The 25,697-nt window shown below is 47.1% G+C and overlaps 1 protein-coding gene across 16 annotated transcripts; it reads right to left on the bottom strand.

Moving 5' to 3' along the window:
- Positions 1-201: 201 nt before the first annotated feature.
- Positions 202-25,664, bottom strand: LOC127591165 (glutamate receptor ionotropic, NMDA 1). 16 transcript variants are annotated; one of them, XM_052050991.1, is made up of 23 exons: positions 25,464-25,664; positions 24,919-25,270; positions 20,978-21,112; positions 20,178-20,354; positions 16,499-16,561; positions 15,605-15,702; positions 15,354-15,475; positions 14,199-14,373; positions 13,867-14,011; positions 13,480-13,566; positions 13,066-13,210; positions 12,630-12,760; positions 11,635-11,799; positions 11,425-11,543; positions 11,010-11,122; positions 10,422-10,570; positions 9,894-10,051; positions 9,166-9,327; positions 8,765-8,874; positions 8,289-8,434; positions 5,485-5,511; positions 4,755-4,865; positions 202-2,288 (listed from the first exon to the last, which is right to left on the bottom strand). In XM_052050991.1, exons 1-23 carry the CDS (start codon positions 25,640-25,642, stop codon positions 2,220-2,222), a joined length of 3,138 nt encoding a protein of 1,045 aa, XP_051906951.1. In that variant the 5' UTR covers positions 25,643-25,664; the 3' UTR covers positions 202-2,219. The 16 variants fall into 16 exon arrangements, 15 of the variants coding, with proteins under 15 accessions (XP_051906951.1, XP_051906952.1, XP_051906953.1 ...); XM_052050992.1 differs by having other exon boundaries at positions 202-2,285; XM_052050993.1 differs by having other exon boundaries at positions 12,630-12,757; positions 13,075-13,210; positions 25,464-25,663.
- Positions 25,665-25,697: the final 33 nt, after the last annotated feature.

The raw sequence follows: 25,697 nt of genomic DNA, 5'->3' as shown, positions 1-25,697 counted from the left end.
GCTATCATGCTTCTGCAGAGCTTTCTGATGATCTTCTACCAGTGTTGACTCATTTCTTTGCATCTGAAAACTACTACTACTCCACCTCGTGCGAAAAGTTACATGGGACTGGCTTCCCGAACAGGATAAAAGGCAGACCACGGATGGCTGAATAATGAAACTTATTTGTAGATGCAGGTGATGAATCATTTGAAAACATGATTTGGGGACTTGCAAGTACAATTTTATTTACAGTCTTGTTAACAAAATGTTTCAATTCCTTAAGAAATCAAAGCGATGCCGCTGTATACTAAGCTCGTGTGCATGCCCGTAAAGTACAATGCGTGTATGTGACCGAATAAGTAAAAGACATTCTCAGCGGCGATCATAACACAAGCACGCTGTGGTTTCTTTCTGACCTTGGGGTTGAGTGAACGCTGGCGCGTTTTGGCTGCCGCTGCTCAACCCGTTTTTTTTTTGTTTTGTGTTTTTTGTTATTGTAAAGTGTCCTTGGGTGTCTTGAAAGGCGCTTATAAATAAAATGTATTATTATTATTATTATACAGTTTCCCCAAATCCTTATGCACTTGAAAACAAACGCTATTAATTCCATTTCCTTTGATCGAAGCGCTTCCACAATAACAATGCAAGTCTAGATGAAAAAAAAAAAACAAAATTGAAATACGATGGCAGCGGTAATAACATGTCAGCATGCAGGCCAGAGCAAATTGTTCAAAAGGAATACGGCACGTTTGGCACCATGTGATTGTGCAAAAATGTTTCAACATCATTTGAAGTCAAATCAATTTCGCTCGTGTCTAACAGTGCAAAATAACGACAACCATAATGATGTAAGAATAATTAAGAAACATCCGTCTTGATGTCATAGCAATTTTTTTTTTTACAGTTTGGAAACGCCCTCTCAGGCGTAAAGTGCTATGTGGTGCTCAACACCGGGAAGGCAGTCGTTTCTCAGCTCCAGAAACTTGGGAAAAGGCCCGTTTTTGCATCCAACCAACGCTTGCTCGCAAGCTTCGCAAGGCTTCAAATTCACTCAGGCTCCTTGGTGGAAAAAAAAAAAAAAAAATCCCCAGGCAACAACCTGTGCCTCGAGGAAGGTTTTTTTCCACCAAAGATTGAGTGCTGGTTGGCTGAAAAACTCGGCCTTTTGATGCAACCCTTTCGAAACCGGAAAAGAGAGAGAGACCGCGGCAGGAGAGAGGAAGACAGAGGGCAGTCCCAAAACGTGACATGGCTTCCAGCGTAACAAATAGCACTTGGCAGTTTCCTCAGGCGACAAAATAAATGCTTTTCTTCTTCTCGAAAGTGTTTAAAAAGCTCCAGTGATTTGTAATTTAAGAAATGTCGTCGGCATATCATCGGACAACACGCATTTGGCTTTTGAGTGGAAAACTCGAGGGGACAGGCGCCGTTTCCAAAGAATCTCAACGATAACTGTTGACATGAGTATTACATGGCCAGCGGCATTCAATAGTAGATCATACACACACACACACACACACACACATGCTCTAGTGATTAATCAGATACCGTACTGATCATTAGGCTCTTTAGGAGTGCTTCCCAATGACTTAAATAACACAAAACTATTTTGTCTAAAGGTCACGCCGACAATTCCTCAAAAGAAGCTTACAGTAAATATTGCAGGATTGTGCCCCAAAAACAACCCCCCTCCCCCCCTCCCTCACCCCCAATGAACTATTACAGTGTTTAATAGGCTCTACTTGGAAGTGATATGTTACAGTACTGGTATTAAAAGTGGCTTATTCATTTGTGACGAAACGGCACGGCAGAAAGCGATGAGGCAGATTAATTAAGAAAATTGGAAATCAACAGCAAAAGATTTAAGTCAGTAACTAAGTCGGCTAAATGACAGAAAAGATGACGATGCGAAGTAATAGTATATATATGGGAAAATGGTAAATGTGATTCGGATGGCTCCGTGCATGCTCGGGGAGCCCACAAACATCTACCTGGAAAAAGGTCAGGTAATCCTGACTGTTCAAAAAGGTGCAAGTTGAGAGTTTTGAGCCACGTCTTCAGCTCCTCCACAAGCTCCGTCGGTCGGCGGGGAAAGGACGCGCGAGACCGCTCTCCTCGTGTCACCTTCCTGTTCTTGTTTCCTCTTTCCTTCAGCTGGGGGGGCGGGGAGGAGGGGTGGGGGATGGTGAGGGTTCTGGAGGTGGAGGGGGGGGGGCAAGGGGGGGGGGTCATGCTCCCTACACCACGGTGCTGACGGAGGGGTCGGACAAATTGAGTTGTCCCGTGATGTCAGTTGGTGGGTACTGCTGCAGAGATGGAGAGAAAAAGAGAACAGACAAGGGCGTTATTTCTTGTTGGAAAAAAAAAAAGTTTAAAAAGAAGCTTCTTGTGGAGTTGTGGTCTCATGGTCACCACATTTAGTTTTAAAAGCACTCAAATACGGCAGAAGAGAGGGATCGTAACCCCCTCTCAGGCTGATTGGTTTGGTTCGCAATGTCTTGCTTGAGGCGGGTCATTGGGAGCAGATGCTCTGCCTGAGCCAAGAAAATCATGTCTTTCCTTCCAAAGGATGATTTTTCTTCCTCACTCTTCTCCGTGCAGTTTTTTGTACCTCCCGTCTTGCCCACGAAGAGAAAAAGCTGCATTTTGGCTTGATTTCAAAGCGCTGTTGGGGCTGCTCTGTACAGTTCATCTCAAGCAGAGTGGAGTAAATTAGAGAGGGGGCAGAGAGACTTTGGATGACATGCAGGTTCCTAGTTGCTATGGTAACGGCGATTTTGCTTGATTGATTTTTGCCTTGAGAATGTGGTCTAATAATCGCAGGTTGCATTTTTCAGCGTTGACACCCCACCTCCCCCCAAACCGCAAGCCTGATTGAACAATCTAATCATAAGTAAATAATTCTGGAAAACAAAATTTGTCTCGTCAGCATTACGTTCTTTTATACATGGTGCTCTTGAATTTCCGAATGGTTTTGTTTATCGGTTAAAACTTGGGAGCCAAATACGGAAATATGAATGAGGATTGGGGCGTAACTAAAAACAAAAATATATATTTTTTAAAAAGCCTATATTTGATGAAGTCAAGGTCGAAATTTCCAGACCGATATCATCGCAGCATGCCGAGTACTTTTCCACATTTAATTTTTTTTGTTTGTTTTTAGTTAAGCCCCAATACAGTCGCCCATCCGAAAGCGACATCCACACCAGAGATGCGGTCTTATCTTCAAGAATGGATGCTCCTCATTAGCATGACCTTCAAATTCCCGCTCGTGACTTCCAACTCCTTCATCGGCCCGCTAACAGCGACCTCTACCGGGGTCAAGTGGAGCGGCAGCGCATTCGAAACAGCACAGGCAGGCAACCCGATCGTTTAAAACGGACCACATGAAAAGAGCTACGATGGAGCTGCTCACCACACGGCACAACTAGAGGCTACGACACCGTTTTCTACTGCCACTACATCTACGACAGTTGGCATGCTTGTAGAGGGAGAAGAGGAGCAGTGTGGCATGTGGGTGAGGGACACTGACACTAAAGTCCATTGATATCCATTCAAGGTAAAAAAAGAACATTGATATAAAATCAAAAAATAAAGGTCAAAGACTGAGGATGGCAAATATTTCAGTTCCATCTTGTGTGTAAACACTAAATGCTGTTTCACTTTCAGCTTTTCCACGTAGACCTCCCCCCCCGAAACCGAAATGAAAAATAAAGCAGAAAGAATCCCTTTCTTCTTCTCTTCAACTCTACCGCCGAACCTCAGGAAGGGAGAGTAAAGGTAATTTTTTTTTTAAATAAGGACAATAAAAATGACACTTAACACAAGAGAAAGTGGGACACGAGATTCAACAAAGGGCCCCGAAACCCCCCCCCCCCCCCAAAAAAAGAAGTCTTCACCACCTGCAAATACCCTGAAAAGATCACTGACAGTTCACGAGAAGGACACTGAAAAAGAAACAATAATCATGACAGCAAAATATGACAAAGAAAATAATTGATTTGCATATCAATACAAATAAATCCACCAAGTAATCCTGAAATAGACACCTGGATCAGTTTGAAACCTTGTTAAGTTTTCTTCTCAGCAGGCCTGGCTGTCAAATAACCACCTTGGAAATAAAATTAGATTAAAAAAAAAAAAAAAAGGACAGCAGGACATGCTTTTGACCAAAAAAAAAGAACAAAACAGACCAAGTGCAGGACCAGTGCAAAGAAAAGTGAATACACAAAATATAAAGCCGCAAAAATGACTCACTAATCACAAACACTTAAAACACACACACACACACACACAGGACAATTGATTTACACGACACGCATCGCAACATGTCCAAGGACCAAACATTTGGCAGATTCCACATCCAAACCAGCAGCCCAAGACAAAGCACCACTGGCAGCTTTTTAAAAAAAATAAAAATAAAAACAATTCTTGATATATTTTATTTTGAAATCACCCTCCCACTTGTGGACAAAGATTCCCGCTTCTGATCGAAAGCGCCGCTTCGCCTCTCGTTAAGTCTCGCTCACGGCCTGACCTGACTTGTACTGAAGCCCTCCAGCCTGCGGAGGCGCTATAGATGTTTGATGATGGCTGGAATGCTGAACTGACAGACACGTGGTAGAGACAGTTGAGCCCCGTGGATGTGGATGAGTGGAGGATGGTTTCGCCCTCATGATCGCGTCATGGAGATGTGGGCAGAGCGGACAGAGGAGAAGAAAATAGAGAAGGAGGAAGAAACAAGGGAGGGTGTCGCTTCTTGGTCTCCTTACCGTGTCTTTGGAGGACCTACGTCTCTTGATGCTGGAGGCCAGGGTGGTACTGATGGACCTAAAAGAGGCTTTCTTTTTGGGGTCGGGCTCTGCTCTACCACTTTTTCTATCCTAAAATAAATATATGTAGAAAGATTATTCATGCTCTATGCCTGGGGGAGATCGCCTCGCTTTCACTTGGCTCTCCCGTTCCCCAGCCATTCCAATCACTGATGTCAAGTGGCGTGCTTGACTTAGATGGGAGCAAAAAAAAAAAAAAATCAGCAAAGAGGGAGATAGAGAGCGTTTAGGGCGTGAGAGTGGGTTTAACCGTATGATATGAGGGCACTCATAAATTTGATGCAAGCTGTCACACAGGCAACGGCAAAGATGTCGCGGTAGTCCGATCGTCGGGCTCCTAGAAATGCATTCGAATGACTGATGGGATTGTCAAGATGTCAGTGGCTGTGAGAGCATGTTTCACTCATTCATCTATCCCAAATATGTGGTGCCCGAGCGCACTCTTTACGCTTCCGACTACCTTTCTTCAACAACAACGCCGCCCATTAAGACTAGGAAGAGCGCCACGATATGCCAAATAAGTTCGACTTGACTTTGCCAACATTTCCACATGCATCCTATTTCCGAACTTTGACTGCGTATGCGTCACCGCCAGAGTGCCCCGCCGCTACTCTCAACTCAACAATTTCGGTGTGGGTGTGCATGTAAGAACTCATTAAAGTATTCTTACATCCTGAGTCTCTAGAGAGGAAGATGGCTGCATAGGAGGGGGAGAAAAGAAAAATAAAATAAATGTCCATCCACTTGATTGTCATTACGCAGACATATCCTTATGCATAAGCCAAAAGGATCGGGGGAAAAAGGGGAAAATGCCCGAAGAAATAAAAGCCACTAGCAAAGCAAACATCCACATTCAAAGCCAGGCAAGATATCAAAAAAAACGTCAAGCTGCAATTGGTTAGCGGGGTGGGGGCCGGGCTGAAATGCATATGGAAGAGGGATACAGCTGCAATTATAACTCAAGCCCACTTAAAGTCATTATACCGCAGAGGGTATAATGGAAATTCACCCCACACGTCAGGGAATGAAATGGGACGAAAGATTTGAAAAGCAGACTCCGGATGCGAATGATACACCGAAGAAGTCGGCTTAATGCGTGAAAGAAAAATACTTTTCACACTTTATACTGAAAAGAAAGCATTAGCAGGACTAAAGTAAAGAATGAGTGAGAGGTCAAAAGTAGAGGGGCGTGGGGGGGAAGCGGCAGGGCAGCGTGGGGTGAATTTCATCACGCCGGGACATTTCGTGGTCGGATGGAAAAAAAAAGAAGAAGAAAATGGCAAAAACGGAGCAGAAATAAAAGACCAAAACAAAACAGCATGACAAATTCCAAATCGGCAGCGCTTGGCCCCGCAGTGCCTCCTTTTCATCGGGGTCACGTGTCCACACTTATTTTAAGGGTAACGTTTGCGCCTTCCGGCGCGTTCCTCTGGGCCGCCTGACGACATGCCATCAGGTGGCGGGGGCAAGGTTGGCCGTGATGAAAGCTGGCAGAAGGAGTGATTGGCGCACTGCGTGGCGTGCATTTTAATTAAGAATAACATGACTCTCCTGTTGGAAGATGACAGCTTTTGTTAGCATTGTTAGCATTTAACATCAACGTGTGGGGGGAAACACCAAGCGCCTACAAAACGTCGTCCTCCCTCGGGAAGGAAGGAAGACGAATCAATTCCCGAGTGACTTTTTTCAACCCGATGTTTTGTTACCAGACCGGGAGATGGTTGTTTCTCCAGAGAAAGTGGAGCTTCAACATCATCAACTCAGATCACATGACAGGTTTCTTGAATCACTTCTTTTAAAACGACGGGTCGGTTCAGACGGTGCACATCCGACTAATAATTGAAGGGGAAATATTTGAAAGGCTCATTTTTAGCGGGTTCGATTGCTGGGCTGAGCATCGCGATGACGACAAAGAATGAAAATAACCATTCCAGTGGAAAGCAACATTTTTAAATATATAGCCGTATCCAGACTCAAAAGGTCAGCCGAAAGGACGAAAGGTCAATCGAGCATAATTGATGCATCGGCGGCGTATCGTGACCAAGACGGCTTTCAGAGAGTAAAAGGTCATTGAATCGACGTGAAACTAATTTTGATGAGCTCCAGATTTCCAATTCCCCGTTCATGTGAATGCAGCTTGGCGTCATATACGGATGACAACTTTTGCCCGCAATGGGATTTGCGGGACTTCATGGTCGCTGCACTGAGGGGAGGGAGGAGGCGGGGCGCACATACACTGCAATGATTTTTCCCTCATGATGGTTTCGTGTCCTACATACCCCAAGTTGTCATTTTGCATCTGTCAAAATGAGCTAATCATATCAGCGCACCCCAAACAGTACGAATAACATCCGGCACGGGACATATTGGATCAGCACCCTCATCGCTCGGCCCGCACGAGCACTCTCATTATCGCGGTTGATGGCGCAGTGAAGATTGCTGCTGATGCTTCATGAGCAACGACGAGCGCGCTCCAGGCATCTTTGTTTAGTCTCGCAGAAAAATCGATGTGATCGTCGTCGACGTGAATCTAGCCCCCTCTCCTTTCTCCGTGATGCAACCCCCCCCCCCCTCCCCCCACACACACAGCCTCGTACCCCGGCCCACATTCAACCCAGCATGCAATCGTCCGCTGTGCACATACACATAACGCCACGTTCACGTCAGGACACTCACAACAACAGTCGTTAGCAAGATGGCTGGCGGACACTTTTAGGAAGACGTCGGCTTGCTGAAAGGCACTTGGGATCGTCTACTGTACCTTTTTCACTGAGTTCAGGATCATACAGTGTACAGATATTGTGCAAGGCTCGCGTCACAGAGTCAAAGTTACGAGGAGTTTCACTGCACTACCCCGACCCTGCGCTTGGGGAGCGAAACCATAGGAAGGAAGGGAAAACGGGCGGCCCTTTCGAGAGGTTTTAAAAATCGGATTCTAGTCTCAGCGATTGTCAACATTTTATCTTAAAGTCTCTCAAGTTGGCTTTTCATTATTTTCTGCTGCTTGCCTGGGCCTCCAGCAACATCTTCAAGATCTCCGATTGTGCCGGGAAAGTGAAGAATCAATGATAATATCGTGGAATTGCACGACAAACTAACTGGAATTGCTTTTACGGGCTGGAAATTGTATTTTATTTTTTTTTGAATGTTTGCATTATCTGACTTGAAAGAAATTACCGCACGCAAGCGAAAATAGACTATTTTAATGAAGATGCCCAGTCTGTTAAAGGGTCATAAAGACTTTTGTGCAATTATCTGGAAAGTGAATGATGATGCGGACAGGCAGGTACCGAGTTACACACGACTTGTATTTTAGATGAACTGTTGCAGGTAGAGTCGCTGGCTCTGGGCGGGATTCAGAGTTGAATATTTTCGTGTATGAGGTTTCCACATATTTACATTCTCATCATCGCACATTGACCCCTATGGGCCTCTTCTTCACCCCGTTTCGGAAAAAAAGGAAATCGTTCCTACCTGCAGGTTCTTCCTCCAAACGTTAACGGCCGCAAAGGCGAGCTGCATCTGCTTCCTGCGGGCGTCTTTATGGCGCTTGTAGGCTATTTCGATGAAGATGAGGAAGATCCCTGCCGCTATGCCACCAGCCACAAGCATGAAGACTCCTGTGCAGAGGGAGCAAGAGGGCAAAAAGACTGAGCTGTCCATCTTCGAAAGGCACGCTTATGCCACCGGGCACGTCATGCCCAGTGGTGGCCACGCCTCTTTTCAATCGGCTCCCACCGACGACTGAAAACCACACGTTGCCATCGTTTACGACCACGAAGCCACAGCGCGAGAGAGACTGTATGCGCGACCCACGACAACACTAAGAAAAAGATTTGGGGTAAAGGTATTGGACAAAAAAAGGGCTACAGTCACTTACCACTGCAGTTTTTGTCCAATCACTTTTAACGCTTTTTTTTTTTTCCCTTCCACCCTCCTAAGGACCATACCTGCCATGTTTTCAAAGGTGAGTGTGGCTGGGGCATTGCTCCTCGAGTCACACTCCTGGTATCTCACCCAGGTTTTATCTAGGTCTTCCATGAAGCCGTTCTCATGAGAACTGCAAGGGGTCAGAGGTGGTGGGGAGAGAGGTGACAAAGTTAAAGCACCGGAGCAAATACGGAGGGGTGCCACAGTCGCTTCTACCCTGATCGCAACTTGTGAGACAGACACCGAGACCGGCCACAGACAGACAGACAGTGAAGGCTGGAAGGGGAGCTAAATAGAGAGATGGGACATCAGGCGATGGCTTAAAAAAAAAAAAAAAAAAACGGCCGATGCCAAATCATAGGGATAAGAAACGGACAAAAATCAAAATCGGACGAATAATGCACCTTCGGCTGGGACAGACCTGAGAATGGCCAGGGACACATTCTGTTTCCAGGGGCTGTCCTTGCGCATGCCTATGCCAAAGCCCGAACGGAAAAACAGCTCTCCCGTGGTCACCAGGTCGCACTTCTGCGAGGCTTCAAACTCCAGCACCGCAGAGTCCCAGATGAAAGCATGCAGCTTGCTGTTGGGGAGGGGGGTTGGGGGGGGGCAGGAGGAGGAAGGAGGAAGGTGGAAGGAGGGCCAAGGAGGAGGAGTGGAAGGAGGGGTTACGGTGCAACAGTACAATGATCTACATACACATTGACGCTCGGCGGCCCCCCCCCTCTCTCTCGCTCTCTCTCGTGCACCACATCCTGCGTGCCATTCAGCCTTTACCGGTAATCAGTACCGTTGCCTACGGCCCAAATGTAATCCAATTCCGGATGGGTAAGGACGCCTTCCCCATCACAAAGATGTTCGTCTGGGTACAACCTGAAAAAAGGTGCTCCTTCGCTCAGTGTTAGCTCCGCCTCCGCGGTTGTTCGGTCCGCCCCCACCCAGCCGCTCTCTGCTGAGCCATGGGCCCGGATCAGACAGATGACTGTAGTAAGTCCTACGGCCTCCATCTGATCCACCACGGGTCCATGTGTCCCCCCCCCCCCCCTCCCAAAATCCCCTGACGTGACCCGGGCAGCATTGACTTTGCGCTTGACAGGTTGAGCAGCCAGACGACACGCTTGCGGTCAGCGCGGCCTGGCTGAGACTCACTTGTCACGCACTGCCTGGATGGCCTCGGCGGCACTCTCATAGTTGTGCTTTTCCATGTGGCGGTACATGGTGCTAAGCTCCACCTGCCGCCGGAAGTAGATGTCCACGGAGCTTTGCTTCACCGTGGCGTAGATGAACTTGTCCGATGGGTTTCTGAGCTGAAGAGAAGATTCGGCAGCAGGTCACGGAGCGACAACAACCGCAGCCAAAGAGCACGACTGTTTCACTTGTGCAAAAAAAAAAATGACTTTGGCATTGGCGTTTATTTGCAAGTCACTCATTTTGCTGTTAAAAAAAAAAATAATATTAATTCTTCTTCTCCGTTGTAGCAATTCCACTACACCAAAGAAAGCCCAATTCATTTTTTAAGAAACTAAAATTTGGTGATTTTCCAAAAAAAAAAATAATAATAATAATAATAACGGAAATTTGTCAAGAAAATCGGAATCAACCCAAGCCGTTTCCTCCCGTTTTTCCAAAAAAAAAATATTTCATCAATGCTTCCATCTTTGAGTTTGAATGACGTACCCTTGGGTCATTGATGCCGGTGATGCGCTCCTCAGGCCGGTCCAGCACCAGGAAAGCAGCCAAGTTGGCAGTATAGGAAGCCACAATGATCATGGCAAAGCCAGCCCACACCATACCAAGAATTCTCGCTGAAAAGCTGCGTGGTGCACCTGCGGGTCAAATATTAAAAAAAAACTCGTCATTGTTGTTAAAATAGGAGACCGAAGTGGCGATGCTGTGTACGACCGAGGCAGAGCTGGCAAAAAAAAAAAAAAAAGGATAAGATATAGAAGACACGAAATCCAGTGAATATGCAGAAAGACAAAAGGAATAAAATCATTACAAGACAGTATCAAAAAGCTTTTTTCTTTTTTTTCTATGTAATCCATTACGATGTCGTCTTCAAACGAGAGGCGCCGCATCTGGAGCATGTCAAATTGCTCAAAGAGCAAAGAAAGACGAGACGCTTTTTAATAGCTTGACATCTAGGACTTGTGAGCTACTGTTCGCCAGCCCCCCCCCCCCCCCCCCCCCCAAAAAAAATTATTTTTTTTAAATCACAATATCAGCAATCACATTCAACCAAATTGTTTCGGTGTGTCATGTCACCTTCTCCAATTCCAGAGTTCAGAAGCACTCCCCAGGAGAACCACATGGCAGATGACAAGGTGAGGGCATCTTCCTCTTCTTCTTCACTGTTGACTTTAAATCTTCCAAAGGGGCTGCAGGAAAAAAACAAAAAACAAAGTTTGGGTTGCGTGAGATGCAGACGGCCTGAGAAAACCGTGGCGACCTGAGGGCAAGGGAAGGAACTCAACGTGAGCGAGCAAAGCCAGAAAGACAAACGGAAGGGGAAAAAAAACGGACAAAGAAGGACACACAGACACGTAGCGGTGGGATGGTTGGAGGAGTCAATCTTCTCCTCTGTCTGTCTTCTCATTCAAACTGAGAGGAAGATTGCTCGGGATTAGGAGTGCACCCCCACCCCCCACCCCCCGTCCTCCCACGCAGGTTCCCCGTGTACCTGAACCGGTCTAGTAGGTAAAGCATCACCGCCACCACATGTACCGAAAGACCCACCAGCAGCCACAGAGTACTTTGAAACGGCTGCATGAACGAGTCCAGTGTACTGCGAGGGATTTCCTGAAAAACACACATCGCAACTGGTTCATGATACATAGGATGACATCATAATTCAAGTGCGGCCCCAAAAAAAAATGTCTCCGCAACTGACCTTTTTCACGAGAATCGTGAGACCTTGATATTTGAAGGGTTTGGAGAACTCAATGTACTGGGCTCGTTCGTTGTTTATCGTCAGCGGGGCAACAATCATGTCAGCCAGGCCCCCCAGGAGCTCTCCCATCATGCCATTCCATTCTTTCTTGTTACTGTTGTTCACCTGGAGCCCCATCAACATGATTATGTTTATTTAAGTCCAGAAAAAAAAACTCTTAGCTTGCAGAAGCAGTCGTGTCATAAATTGTCAGGATTTATTTGCATGCAAGGGACAAGTGGAGATGGAGCAAAAAGTTGAGAAATGATCATCTCACAATATGCATCAATAGTCATGGCCAAAGATTTAAAACAAACCGAAGCGAGAGCCGTCACTTTCTGTCGGTGCGAAAAGCAGGATTAACGAGGATAGCAGTCAATCAATTAAAAAAAATAAAATTAATTAGGCTGCGGGCGGCCCGGTAGTCCAGTGCTTAGCACGTTGGCTTCACAGTGCAGTGGTACCGGGTTCGATTCCAGCTCCGGCCTCCCTGTGTGGAGTTTGCATGTTCTCCCTGGGCCTGCGTGGGTTTTCTCCGGGTGCTCCGGTTTCCTCCCACATTCCAAAAACATGCATGGCAGGCTGATTGAACGCTCTAAATTGTCCCTAGGTGTGAGTGTGAGTGTGGATGGTTGTTCGTCTCTGTGTGCCCTGTGATTGGCTGACAACCAGTTCGGGGTGTCCCCCGCCTGCTGCCCGAAGACAGCTGGGATGTGCTCCAGCACCCCCCGCGACCCTAGTGAGGATCAAGCGGCTCAGAAGATGAATGAATGAATGAATGAATAATTAGGCTGCGCCGTCATACTTTTTGTTTTGTTCTTTTCAATTTATGCCGTTCCAAACTTAACAAGGGAATTCATATTTAGTGGCCAATAGTGAAATGACCGGTTCCAAAATTTACAGAGAAAAATATGGCAAGTAGCGTGCAACGTTTGTGCGTTCATAGAAACACCAACCCGCTCCTGCGTTCCGAATTTCCCATCAGCCACCAGATGAACCTCGTAGGTAAAGTTCATGGTCATAGCCAGCTTGATCAGCAGATCAATGCAGAATCCATAACAACACTGCGGCACGATTGGGCGTCCTGTAACCAAACCAGAAAAGGTTGCAAGTTAAAATCCACCGCGGGGGGGGGGATCTTTTGGTCAGGTGAAGTCCTTATCCGGCGCACGTCGACTGGACAAATGCATCAGCTTCTCCTTATGCGAACTTCATGCTTGCGCGCAGTCACTCTGAGCACACGACGCACACTTACAGCAGCCCAATCATCACACACTCTCAATGGCACACTCGGCTACATGCATACATATATAGATACCTACTGCATATATATGTATGCATCTCCAGTAGGCGTATATGTGCGTTAAAAGCACGTTGACATAAACGTCCCTGATGTGTTACCTGGGATGGTCTCATTGGGCCCAGTGCAGATAACCTTTTTAATTAAGACTCCATTTAATGTCATTTCCTCCTTGCACGTTCCGTCCGGCATTGTGGGTTTCACGTAAACAAATGGCTCCTGGTGTATTGTCACTATCTACAAACAAATAGGACAGAAATCTGTTGATCACATTGCTTCGGCGGTTTCCAATCTTGCGGGACCGGCGAACAGCGACGGAAAAACGGATGTCCCAGAAACGTCGCGTGAAGCTTTTGTGGAAAAGAAACGTCTCATGCGTTGCTGACGCCCTTACGGTGGTGGAGCGGCTTCATAATCTCGCCGCGCGCCGTCTCACGGGGGGGGGGGGGGAAGATAAGCGCAGACGTGAACGGCACGTCAGCGTGTCGATTGTGAAGCCGCCTTACCTTCAATCGAGTCGACATCTGGAAGCCTTGTGGTTTTTCCGTCTCCCCGCCGGGCCAGATAATCTTACGCTGATTGTTCATGACCACCTGCGGGGGAGACCATACACACAGACGCAGTTCCAGTTTCACGGGTGGGTGCTGATGAGAAGACCTTAACGTTGGGAATAAGTATCCAATCATTTTTGATTTTTTTGTCCCGTTATTATTCATGTTCTCAGCCAATGACTTAGTGGGCGTGGCACCACCGCACATCCTCTGCTGTTGCGACCACTCCGGTGGACACAAGCGATTAATTAATATTGTCCTATACACAACACTGTCGAAAAGACATCTCTCAATCTTCTTAAAATGAATCCCCGTGCACCTTTGTGGCGGCTGTCAATTTACCTGCGTCCCATTATAAACGCCCACTTGAATGAGTCGACTCTTCTGGTAGTTGAGAATGCTGTAGTGGGCATACTTCCTGTCTCCGTCGTCATTGAACTCCACACGTCCTGTGAGCCCCTCCGGGTATTTCGATGACATGAGCACCCTGTGGCAAGTAAACCGAAAGAAATATAGAAAGCCGTGTGGGGGGAAAAATCGGGACGCGGCTGTCCCTCCCCTCGACATATGCCGCTGTCAGAGACTTGTGCTGATCACGTGGCCACGATGAGCCAATCAAATTGTTCATTTTCTGGAAGCGGAAGTACAGTATAATCATAATAATAAGAATCTACCTTTTGAATAGAGGTCCCGTTTTCCAGATGTTGGTGTTGCCCACGCATCCTCTTGGTGGCTCAGTGATATTTTCCTTCTCAAAGAGCTCTTGGACCGACTGGGCCACAACCGCCACCGCGTCATTGATATGAGCCGACTCGTTCTTGCCGTTGATGAGCTGCAGGCCGATCAAACCTGTGACCGATCCAACGACAAACGCACAATCACCGGCCTGCAAAAAAAAAAGCGGCCCTACCAAGGATCCTTTTGCAATGCTTTAAGTGGGCAAAAACTTATAGGGTCTCTAGTTTAGACATCCTGAATAAAGGTGGCACATCAGTACAAGCATCTAATTGCCCCACCGGCATCAGGCAGGGTAACATAAATATTGGTTGTTTTTTTTGTTGCTACTGATGACCTTTCACAGCATGTTTAAAGAGTCCCTTGAAGTTGGATTTCATTTATTCTTTTCCCGTTACTCCAAACGTAGGGAATCAAGCCTTGTGTTAGAAAAAAAAACAAACAAAAACAATCATAATCCAACTTCAGCTAAGTTTTCCGATTGCAACCAGGTCCAACCGACTTCGAAAAGAAGCCGCAGTGGAAGTGGAGACAATGATGGCACACACACACACACACACACACACACACACTCACACACACACGAAAAGAAAAAGTGGAGAAATGATTTCTGAGAAGGGCTTCTGTTGTGGGAGGTGACTGGGAGGGAGGAGAGACACAAAGTTGGTGACCACAAAGTGTTACGATGTTGTGAGTATAATAATTGATTAAAAAAAAAAACGGAAGCAATGAGAACAAGAAAGGCTGTTGTAGCTTACCATTCTACCAGTCGCAAAACTCTTCCTTTATAGTTCATTAGAAATCGGGACATTAACATGGCAGAATAGCACAATGAATAGCCAGGAAACGCACAATTCAACTGAAGGAAAATAAGGAGCACTGAACACAACGCGTTTAAACCTTTAAACATTTGGCTGCTTAAACGTTTAAACGCTGATCCATCACACGACACACATTGGTGACATCATGTACGGGCGACGCGTCAACGGTTCATCTCGCCAATGGCCGCGTTTTGTTTGCGTGCCTCCTTTTTGAGTTACGGCCGACTTAACTTGTGCGTTTGCCACAAGGCCTCCGCTCAACGGCGAACGTACCGTCTGGCGCCTCACTCAGCGCTTTACCCGACATCTCCCGCTCGCCCACCAGCCACACGTAGCCCGAGCCCGTCATGTTGAGGAAGCGGGCGGCCTTGTACACCGCGGCGGCGTCTTCCTCGCTGCCGTGACATGAAGCGCATTAGTGAGAATGTACAACGACCGAATGCAAAAAAAAAACGTGGGGCTCGGGAGGACCGAAGCGCAGAGCTCCACTCCAATGAAAAGAAAAAAAGCTAAAATCGTCTCACCTGGCGGAAAGGATGATGACTCGGGCCTCCAGTTCTTTGGCCTCGAGCAGCAGGGCCGTTAAGTTAGTCTCCTGGCTGAACTGGAGGACTTTCTCTGCCTGTGATCGGGGCAAGAAGAAAGGTCAAGCCGGCTACTTGCCGTCCCTTAGACACCAGGATGTCTCTTTACCTGCTTGGTTCGAGTTTGGCGCATTATATCGCGTGAACTCGAGGCAAAGGTTTATTGGGAAAAAAAAAAAAAGCGATCCAGTGGGGGAATTGGCTGAATATAAAAAAAAAACAATTCAAAGCTTGAAAGGGGGAAAGGTGGGGGGGCGAACCCTATTGCATTTGATTTTACATGCAAACTGAGGATCATCAAGGCTCCAAAAAAAAGGACGTGCATGTGTTGGGTGGGGGTGGGGAGAAAAAGGTCAATGCAACCAGTAACTAAAAACAGGTGAAAAGGGGGGGTGAGCGGGACCGTTTGCCTCGACCAAAAAAAAAAAAAATAGCTGCTGAAAAGTAAGGAGGAAGTAGCATCCGGGAGACGGGTCGCTTCCACACTGCCAGTCCTCCGCAAAGGAAAAAAAAGGCTTGCAAACACTTTTGGTGTGAGAGTTCAGAGGACATGCATTCCTTCTTTTAGAACTTGAAAATGAAAATGATGAAAGCCAGGGCGCTGCTCGCGGATCTTTTTTTTTCTTGCTGAAAACATTTGTCATAGCAAAAAACCATTCTTCATTTCAACGACATGGGAATTCCTCAAATTAAAGATTAAAGAAACACGTGCTACCAAGGGTGTGGGTGGGGGGGCATTTCTGGGTCGGCCGGTGACTGTTTTGGGCCGGTTTTCTAAAAGTTGCTACGTTTGGATAGTTGGTGGGCGGCGTGCATTGACCATGCAAAATATACCTTAGGTCCTCGCTTGTTGTCATAGGACAGTTGGTCGAGGTTTTCATAGTTCCTTTTTTTATTCTGATGAGTAATGTGCACAGAGAAAATATGCAGACACAGAAAAATATTATAAACAGTTGAAAAATGGAGGGCAGCAAAGCATTGCAACAAATCTCCACTTGCGCTTCCAATTGGGATCTTTCACTGTGAGGCTTGCAAAGACATCTCAGACTGCTCAGCGACGGCGGTCGGGCCGATCCCAAACAAATAAGCAGCGAGTGTTTTTAGCCTTGCTGAATTCATTCTGTCAATCTCATCGAGTTGCTTTTATCCCATCAAGCCACACTTACACTTTCGCTCTTCTTTCATAAATTGGATAGTACACAACTACATACATGACTCAGAACTCACACTTGGCTTGCCCGCCAAAAAAAAAGAGAAAAAAAAGTTACTGTATAACTAAACAACCATTATTACTGCATTATAACACAGGCCAAAACTCCAATAAACATTTTCCACAAAAAGACAAGTGGGCTCCCCACCAATACAAAACCGGGGTGTGTTCAAGTGACACTGAAGTCCATAAACCTCCTTCAAAAATCCCAACTTCGACCTTCACAGCCGGATGCTGACCAGAAAAAAAAAGACCCTCCTAAATAAGTAGAACAACACAATCATTCACGCACAAGTTGTGAGCTTGCAGTCGTCGCATCTCGCAAACGCCAGCAAAATGCTTTCCACGCGTGCAGCCAGCTAATTAGTCACATTCTGATTCTGCGTAACTGCCTCTCTGCACTTTGCCCAGAGTGTGAAGTGCGAGCACAGCACAACGTCCTTGGCCTGAAACGACAAGAGGGCCATCGGGGGGGGTCTGACCTGAGAAAGGCCGCGGTAGAGGTTCCGCGTGCTGATGACTAGTATGCGGCCGTAGACCAGGACTTTGGGGAAAAAAAAAATATATATACTGTATATATATATATATATATATATATATATATATATATATATATACACACACACACACACACACTTGATTTTACTGTTTGGTGCTTTCTACCGCTGTTTATTACCGATTTGTCTTACTGTTTATTGTGCATGTTAAATTACTTATTAAATTAATTAAATTAATTAAATTACTTATTAAAATACTGTTGACTTGACTTGACTTGACTTGACACACACACACACACACACACACACACACACACACACGCACACAGTCACTTTGACAAAAAAAATAAAAATGACGTCCAAAACTCAATTAACTTACTTAACTCAATAAAATTACCTCGCTGACAATTCAATGAAATGTCAGAGCTAAAATATTGAATCTTTTCTCTATCAAGGGGATGCAGCAGCATAAATGATTTAGAAATGACATTTGCCTCGTCGTTGAGTGCTGAAGCATTTCTCTCAAAGCGCATCGCTCCACTTAGCAACACGCCAGCAGTAGTCCACATGAAAAGAAATTGCGTTTGCCTTTTTTTTTCTTCTTCCCTTTGAGTTTTTCTTTTTTTTTCCGTCGTGCTCTATTTTTGTTCCCACATTCAGACATTCATATTTCATGCTGCTTTTTAGTCACTTTTGCTCTCCGACTAAGTCCAACGTGTCCGGAACCTCTTTGCTGGTGTGAGTGATCCCCCAGTGACTAAATGACCTCGCTGATGGCTCGCCACGTTGCTAAAAATAGCGTCAATTTACTGCATGGGTGCTTCTCAACAACATTCCTCTTCTAATTAGAGCATAGCGAGATGCAGCGGTAGTTCAACTCAATATCATTTCACATCATATGAAAACAATTTATGCCGGCCTGGTTTAAAAATCAAGCTTAAGATTCGATTGAGGAGAAATATGTTTTCAAACAGGAGGATTCGTTCAACGTTGGCGTCGCCAATGTTGCGCAAGCTGCAGTCAAACCTCTTTTCAGCGTTCGCCGTTTACATCCCCACCCCACCCCAGAACGTTCTCATTTCAACGTCCCAATTTCACGTCGTTCATTTTCCATTCGCCAATTTTGCCGACAATCTTGACGGTGTCAACTTCATGGTAACGGGCAGGAAATAGTGAAAACGCTTTCGTTACAACGAACCGCGGGAAGCTAACCGCCGCCGCGATCTTGCTTTTGAACACGCAGTGCAGCGCGGGATTCCCCTCCGTTGCTTAGCAACACGACCGAACGACTCGTTACATCGTTGTAGTTCTGGAGGCGCGGCGTCCATGGTCTGAAAACGCGCATGGAAGCAAATCTCGCTGTTTTTGAAAACCGGCATAGCGCGATATGCTAATCGACTGAGTTGGAAAAGCGTATTCCGTATTTTCTCATTTTCACCGAGGCCTGCGGCTTCATTTTCAGATCCAGAATGTGCGCGTGGTGAAATGACATCACAGTTTCACCCGCTTTGCCTCTTGCATGCAGGATGCGAATTCCGGGAGGCTGATTTTAAATGTGCGGCCCGGTAGTCCAGTGGTTAGCACGTGGGCTTCACAGTGCAGAGGTACCGGGTTCGATTCCAGCTCCGGCCTCCCTGTGTGGAGTTTGCATGTTCTCCCCGGGCCTGCGTGGGTTTTCTCCGGGTGCTCCGGTTTCCTCCCACATTCCAAAAAAATGCATGTCAGGCTGATTGAACACTCTAAATTGTCCCTAGGTGTGAGTGTGAGCGTGGATGGTTGTTCGTCTATGTGTGCCCTGCGATTGGCTGGCAACCGATTCAGGGTGTCCCCCGCCTACTGCCCGGAGACGGCTGGGATGGGCTCCAGCACCCCCCGCGACCCTAGTGAGGATCAAGCGGTACGGAAGATGAATGAATGAATGATTTTAAATGTCAGTAGCATCGTTTAAAAGGCCCGAGCGGCCCAATCCAGTGAGATGAAAGCAAAAGTGTTGAAAAATCCCCCCCCCTGTTAATCACTGCTGATCCAGGTCACTCATCCCAACAGCTTTCGCAGCCTTCCTGTGAATTGCCTCAAGTGAGAGCGTCGCGTTGGCTGCGTCTTCGCCTTCTGATTTAATTAAACCTCTAAAACGGGACTCGGTTCAGTCTGATACGCAATTACAGCCAAGAGGGCCCAGAGAGGCACAATGAGAGAGAGCGAGAGAGAAAAAAAAAGATCCACTTGGGTAATTTCATCTTATTAAACGGATGCGAAAGATGCTTTTCTTCACTTCCTTTTGCATCATCGCAGGTCATCTGAGATTTGCCTCACGGAAGATCAGCGTTTCGGCGACCCGCATCCGCAGCTTAGAGGCGGGCGCAAAACGCGGGCATCAGCACTCTGTAAAAAGCACCCGAATCATCCGGTGCGCTGCAATAAATACAAAAAAAAAACCTACGAGAGAAATGATTCCTCCCCGTGACCTCCTCTGGAAAAAGAGTCCCCGACTTCTGTCTGAGATGGTTTGCAAAGCCTCACATCAAAGTCCACTATTTGGCTCCCGATGCTGATCGACGTGGGATCATATTTGATGGTGAAAAGCAACGTGAAGATGAGCAACACAACTTTGGTCCAAAGTAGACCAACATTAGACGCTGCTGATGTCTCTCGAATGTTAGCGAATGCTTACACAATGGTGAGAAAGAGATGTCGGCCACGTAACAGAGAAGGGGGAGGGGGGGGGGGTACGACGACTCAATACAGACTCCGGGGAGGTGAGAAGTCGAACGCGGATGGGGCGCCGGGGGAGACCGAGCGGTCTCACCTTGGTTTCTCTCTCCTCCAGGAGCGTCTCCAGCCTCTTCTGAGCAGCTCGGCCCTCGTGGTCATCGCTCACGATCAGGATGATGTGGTTCCAGTTGAACTCGCGCATCAGGTCAAACCACACGTGCGCTTGGTGCGAGTAGGGGGGCACGGTCCTCAGGAAGGACAGATGGATACTCTGGGACAAAAGGACATGTTGTCATGGTTTACATAGAAAAATCAGGAAGTGGAATTTAACCACACACGGTGATGTATTCTGGCCTTTAGACGGGTCTAAATCACGTTTCAGTCCATAATCTGGCCCTAATATGCGAGGACACTTCTTTCCTCTGGAAATAATCCATCATAATCCGGACCTCATTGTCTCAAATCAAATCTTTTTTTTATACTCTAGAAAGAGAACAGTGTTCAAAAGAAAGGCTGAATTCCCCCTTGCGTGACCAACATGGGGCCTGCGGGTACTTGGTTACGTATTAAGTAGCCCACTAGCATGCCGAACTGTCTAAAAAAAAAAAAAACTTGATGTGTCAGAGGACAAATTTATGTTTCATAAGTTAATTGTCAGTGTCTGGTGCTTCATAAAAAATGTAATTCAAGTCAAAGACATTATTGATGGAGATCTTTCAATTTCATGCCGCGAACGTACTCAATCATCCGCCCTCTAATGGACAGTGATGGGCCATTTAATCTCGGAAGCTTTTGAAGTCCTCCCGGGGGACTTTCCTGACTGCGTTTCACTCCGTCCGTTCTCTTTCGTCCTCCCTCCACAGAGCCTGGATCTCATTTGCATAATATGCCTACCTTGTCTGAGTAAATAGACATGCGAGTGGTGAGCCCCACCACGGGGATGCGGTAGAAGCCTGCGGTGTAGGAGACAGGTGTCGGAGTCAGGTGGTCATTGGACTGGGGCGGGTGACTCACCAGGATGGCGTAGACCTGCGCGGACGCACACAACACTTTTGCATTGAGACTCCGAAACAAAAGTTGGAGGGATGAACAGGAAAAAAAATGAACAGGAATCAGCATTTGAAACGGAATGAATCCGTTTATGTCCCTTACAGAAGCCGGTGGTGATTGATCGTTTGGCTGCTTAATACAATACAATACAATACATGCTGATTTATATAGCGCTTTCACAACAGCGGCAGCTGTAACAAAGCGCTTAACAAAACAGTTAACATCAAGTAAAACAATAAACACAACACATAACATAAAACACGGACAGTCGTGCAGTCCTAACCACTTTTCCGTCACACGCTTTGTTGTTTGAAGCAGTTTGAGATGAAAGAGGAGAGAATCAAAGTGTCCTTTAACCAGTGGATCAGAGACGTCATGCTCAAAATGTGCACACGTCGACTACAAGCTAAGTTTCAAAGTCAACAAGAAGCTGTAGCATCCATTGACGAAAAAAGAGATTGGTTCACTTCTCCTGTCCCATGGAAATCCATTTCAATTCCAAGCGGCGACTCACGGTTCCAAATACGCATCAGCGCTCTTCGCCAACGCTCCTCTCTCCTCATCCTCAACTTCAGCGGCCATCCATCCAGCCGCACCAACGCCAACTGTCCAACAGCGCTGACATAGCCACTGAACAAATCGGGGTTGTGAAAAATGCTGCCCATTACTGGCGCAAAAAACACAAGCGCCCCAGGTCTGTCCAGCACCGACAGTCAATGGCGCCGACATTCCTCCCAATCAAAATCTGTGCTGGTACAGACGTGCTGCCGAGAAGGCGCAACCACATCGATCCTCACTATTATCCGCTCTTTTTAAAACCACGTGGCGCATGAGTCGCTTGCAATCAAGATCCACTTTCCCAGGTTGGTGCAAACTTTTCGAGTTTGTTCTGGTGTAATTAAAGCGAGGCTTCATTGATTTTATGTGTGGAGGCTTGATTGGTAGTCATTCATTAGTCCAGCTTGGAAAAACGGCAAAAGAGTTGAAAAATGGCACCTCTATATTTTATAGAAACATTTTAAATACACGATATGTCCACGATGGGTGCAACAAGACGTTGCCTGTAATTTACCGCTGGACAAAAGACACACATTCGATGAGGAAGAAACCCCAATGCCATAACGGAGAGCAAAAATTTGGCAAACAAGGCACACACTGGCATGTTATTATGGGGAAAATAATTTTTAAAAATTTTTACAAAAAGTCTCGATGTCATCAGAGAGGATCTCAAACACCAGGGCCTCACCCTGGAGGATGCAGCGGACCTGGCCCATGACCGTGGTCATTGGCGGACCCTGGTGAAGCTGATCGGCTCTACGCACTGCGACGACCCAGCCGAATGAGACTGGGCCCCCGCGTCGCAAGAGCATTATTATTATTATTATTATTATTATTTTACAAAAAGCATATTTTCACAAGTTTCGTCGAGCCCCAGTGTGCAAAAGAACAGGCAGGCACACATTTCTGGAACAAGGAGAAATTTAGAGTTGTAGAGGAGACACTCCACGCAAGTGACATTAAAAACAAATACCGTGCCGAGTATTTTTTTAACAAGCAAGCTGTGCGCAACGAGTTTAAATGCCGGATGGAGGATCTGCTTTCTCTCAAACCCTCTGCCATCGTGGCCGTTATGTTCATAACGCAGGTGGAGTCTGCCCTCGTAAATTACGACGCCGAGCCACCCACCGGACCAACGCGGCACTCTGATATTCTTTCGCGTCAAGCGGTGGGACGTATCAATTACAACATTGTCTCTCCTGGTCTACTCGTGGCTGGCAACCAGTTCAGGGTGTACCCCGCCTACTACCGGGATTGGCTCCAGCATGCCCATGACCCGCATGAGGATAAACTAATTAGAAAATGGATGGACGGGTTCCAGAAAATTCCCCGTAATCGTGACGGAAAAGGAATAACGTGGCCGTGTGTGTGTGTGTGTGTGTGTGTGGCCGTGGATTATTGGACGCCCGCATGTTTGGGTCCAAAATGAGAGTTACCATCCAAGGATTGCTCGCAGGCATCTACTCCTCCATCTGCTACAGACTTTCCCCCTCGGAGACTAATCGCCCGCAAGCCAAACACGGAGGATTAAAACTTTCATTGATTCTCGACTGGCAGACAATCTGCGGGCGTTGTTGTAAATGCAAAATTATTATGAACATGAATCTGAATAATACGTCGTGTTACGATGTCAGTTTTGTTTTTTGTTTTTTAAAGCAATGTTGCGTATGACACGGGCATATGGTCGGAGCGGTGAACAATTCTCCGAGGCGCATCGCACTTACTATGCATTACTTATGAACGCGTTTCATTGGTTCAATCCGTCGGCTGCTCCAATTCTGAAAACACTTGTAATGCAGGAAGACGTGCTCTTGTACTTAATACGCATTTAAAAGCAGCATCTACGTGAAGTAGTTGATATCCGAACGGCTTGTACGTGAGAATGAGCCGCTGTGGATGTGATGTGAGCGCGTGCAACTATCACTTTCGCTTTTCATACAGAGCGTGCGCCGCCTGTCAGGCGGCCTGCGATAGTCAACGCCATTTTCACTCCTCACTGGATTCCATTGCACTTCACTAGATCTGCAGCTGTGCGTTTGGAAACGTGCAGTAGCCCCTTCATCCGAGATATGCCTCTGACCCGTCTGCGCGTGGGGGGGTTGGGGTGGGGGGGGGGGGTCATTATGCCGTACTGAAAATGAGTGAGTTCCATTTTGAACGCATGCCAAATGAACCCAACGGTGCTTCTGTGAAAATTGCTTTGTTTGCATTCCTCCCCCCCACCCCCCGCCCACGAGAGACCAAAATCGAGTCCAACTCACACGTTTCATCATATCACAACGCTTTAATGGTAGCACAGTGGATGACCGATTAGCACATCCGGCTCACAATTCAGAGGTTGGGTGTTCAAATCGAGGCTGCGCCGGCTGTTCTGTGCATTTTTCTTTTGTGCTTCCTTATTTCTTCCCTCCCCCACATTCGAAAAACATTGTATATTCCTTAACGGCTGTCAAACGTCCTTAAGTGTGACTATGTTTGCATGTCAATGTTTGTCCAAAATGTACCCACGCTCTCACCAGAAGACAAATGGAATAGGGTAGGACCCAGCTAACCTATGACCCTAATCAGAATAAGCAGGATAATTAAAAAAAAAAAAAAACGGGCGGCCCGGTATCCAGTGGTTAGCACGTCGGCTTCACAGTGCAGAGGTACCGGGTTCGATTCCAGCTCCGGCCTCCCTGTGTGGAGTTTGCATGTTCTCCCTGGGCCTGCGTGGTTTTTCTCCGGGTGCTCCGGTTTCCTCCCACATTCCAAAAATATGCGTGGCAGGCTGATTGAACACTCCGAATTGTCCCTAGGTGTGAGTGTGAGTGCGAATGGTTGTTTGTCTCTGTGTGCCCTGCGATTGGCTGGCAACCGATTCAGGGTGTCCCCCGCCTACTGCCCGGAGACAGCTGGGATAGGCTCCAGCACCCCCCGCGTCCCTAGTGAGGATCAAGCGGCTCGGAAGATGAATGAATGAATGAATTAAAAAAAAAAAACCTAACAAAATGTGAGGATGTGTGCACAACCCTATATAAAGTCTACACGTACAATCAAGAGATGCTGATGTCACCATGGCGACCGAGTGAGAAAAGACTTGCGCGGCACAGTCCAGGAAACGTGTCGCGATTCCCACCTAACTTTTGATTTAAAGACTTGCTGGCAAACACCTCCACACACACGTTTATAATGTTCAGCAGAAGAAAGCGGACATTAAGCTAAATAAGGTCGCTTTGACGACGTACCTGACTGGAGATGAGGTCCTCGCATACGGACAGGGCCATCTGAATGGCGTTGGGTTTATGCGTGACGGAGATGGCCGTGAGCTTAAATTTATCCCGTCCATAGACTTGGTTGGCTTGGGTGACGGCATCCTTGAAGACCTGCTCGTACCTCTTCTGGCTGAGGACGGCGCCGATGTTGACGATTTTCGGTTCGCAGCCGGCCCGCGCGCACGAGCACCAGACGACCACCGCCAGCAGAAAGAGCTTCATCGTTTGCGCCAGCAGCACCGTCAAACTGAAGCCCCCCGCCCGCGCACTTCTCTCCCTGGTGCAGGCGGCTCGGCTCGAGCAGCTTCTGGACGGCAGCGCGACTCTGCAGGCACGACGCGTGTGGGTGGTGTGATCGGGGAGCGATGGGAGGGAGGGTGGCCCAAAAAAAACAAACACACACACACACACACAAAAAGGAGTGAGAACAGAACACTGACAAAGCTGTGAATTTATCGGCAATGCGGTGGAATGATCGCGATCATCTCAGAAGCAAGCGGCGAGGGAACATCTTGCACCTTTCTCCGCTGAAAAACGTCCTCGCCCACGGGATCTGCAGTGCCTCGTGAAGCGTGTGAGCCACTCGGGGGACGATCACGCCGACTTTCCGTCGCAGGGCGCTCCGGGCTAAGCGGTCGCTGTCCTTGGTCCTGACAGCTGTGCACGCGCGCTTGGTGCTCCTGCGCGCTCTCGCCATGCACTCCCAATATTTTATTTATTTATTTATTTTTAATTTTTTTTTTTTTTTAGTC

Source organism: Hippocampus zosterae, chromosome 18, assembly GCF_025434085.1.
Source record: "Hippocampus zosterae strain Florida chromosome 18, ASM2543408v3, whole genome shotgun sequence".
In the NCBI taxonomy this organism is placed as follows: Eukaryota; Metazoa; Chordata; class Actinopteri; order Syngnathiformes; family Syngnathidae; genus Hippocampus; species Hippocampus zosterae.
Note: the sequence above shows the minus strand (reverse complement) of the source record. Positions and strands in the feature narration are given on the sequence as shown.